Source organism: Octopus bimaculoides, chromosome 29, assembly GCF_001194135.2.
Source record: "Octopus bimaculoides isolate UCB-OBI-ISO-001 chromosome 29, ASM119413v2, whole genome shotgun sequence".
NCBI lineage: Eukaryota > Metazoa > Mollusca > Cephalopoda > Octopoda > Octopodidae > Octopus > Octopus bimaculoides.
The window spans coordinates 11,604,080-11,605,287 of NC_069009.1; the positions used below are offsets into that span (position 1 = coordinate 11,604,080).

Sequence of the window (1,208 nt, forward strand, 5' to 3'; positions counted from 1 at the left end):
ATGGAGATTAAATACGCTTTACATCGCTTAATCAGCCAAAGGAGTAAATATAAACAACTGAATACTTGTCAGTGATTGGTTGAAATTATCGAAATAAGACAATTTTTTACATGAAATAAATTCGAATACAAAAATATTTTTCTGTTCTATAACACAAAATAGATAAGTATACGAAGTTTGAAAGTCTTTCGGTACCAAAAACACTACGTAAAACATTAATGAAAAATGTGGCCCCCGTTTTAGAAAAGATCCCAGCGTTCTGCTCGGTAGCTTTATAACTGCGGATTAATTTGTCAGTGGGTAGTTTAGCTTAATCGGAAAAACGCTTGACCGGTAGTCAAAGGGATCTGAGTTCGAGCCTTATGTCTGTTTGCTGACGTATTTTTCCGCTCTGTATGAATATTTTTTCTTATCTCTGCTGTTCTATCAGCGTTTGTGCGTTTGAGAATAAATTATTACCTTATTTGTATCTCACAATACATATGTGTGTGAGTACATTAATTTTATAGATGTGGACACTAACTGCCTCAACAATTTTGTAAACCCTTTATTAATATAGTAATATCAAAGGCATCCATCACATATATAATTCCTCTTTACTAGATTCGATTTGCTATTCATGAGTTCACTCTTGTTCATTTCCCTTATAACTTACTATAGTCAGGAATAAAGGTAGATTAAGCTGAAACGATCTGTTTACGACATCTTAATTTCAATTATCATGTCACTACCACGTAACCATAGCAAGTTATAGAGTGACCTTACAAAGGCTGACTTCATTGACAAACATCACTTATACGTGGTCAGTTTGATCAATCACCCAGTAGAAGGCTCTTATGACACATTGCTATCCACCCTAATTTTCTATTTTTACTCCCACAAAGGTTTCAGTGAAATTGAATAGCAAGAACCATAAGAAAATGACACCATTGCTTGAAGCCGTCTCCGAGGCCCACCTCGGAATAATAAAGAAATTAATTTCACGTGGAGCAGGCATAAATGTTGTCGACAATGACGGCAATAATTGTCTGCACCTTGCTGTGAAGAAAAAGAGTTTTCATTCTGAGGAGGAATATATTCCCATTTTAGACGAGGTAAGTTTTTAAATTTCTTTGTGAATGTGTGTGCTTGTGCGTGTGTACGTGTGTGTGTGTGTGTGTGTGTGAGAGAGAGAGAGAGAGAGAGAGTGTGTGTGTGTGTGTGTGTGT

The 1,208-nt window shown here is 35.9% G+C and overlaps 1 protein-coding gene across 3 annotated transcripts in view; it reads left to right on the forward strand.

Moving 5' to 3' along the window:
* The window catches only part of LOC106868081 (E3 ubiquitin-protein ligase mib1), a 36,955-nt gene that overhangs the window by 11,606 nt on the left and 24,141 nt on the right, over positions 1-1,208 (forward strand). For all 3 annotated transcript variants that reach the window (XM_014913196.2, XM_052977869.1, XM_052977870.1), the window contains exon 4: positions 885-1,094. In XM_014913196.2, the coding sequence (XP_014768682.2) occupies positions 885-1,094 (210 nt within the window). The remainder of the gene's footprint in view (positions 1-884; positions 1,095-1,208) is intronic.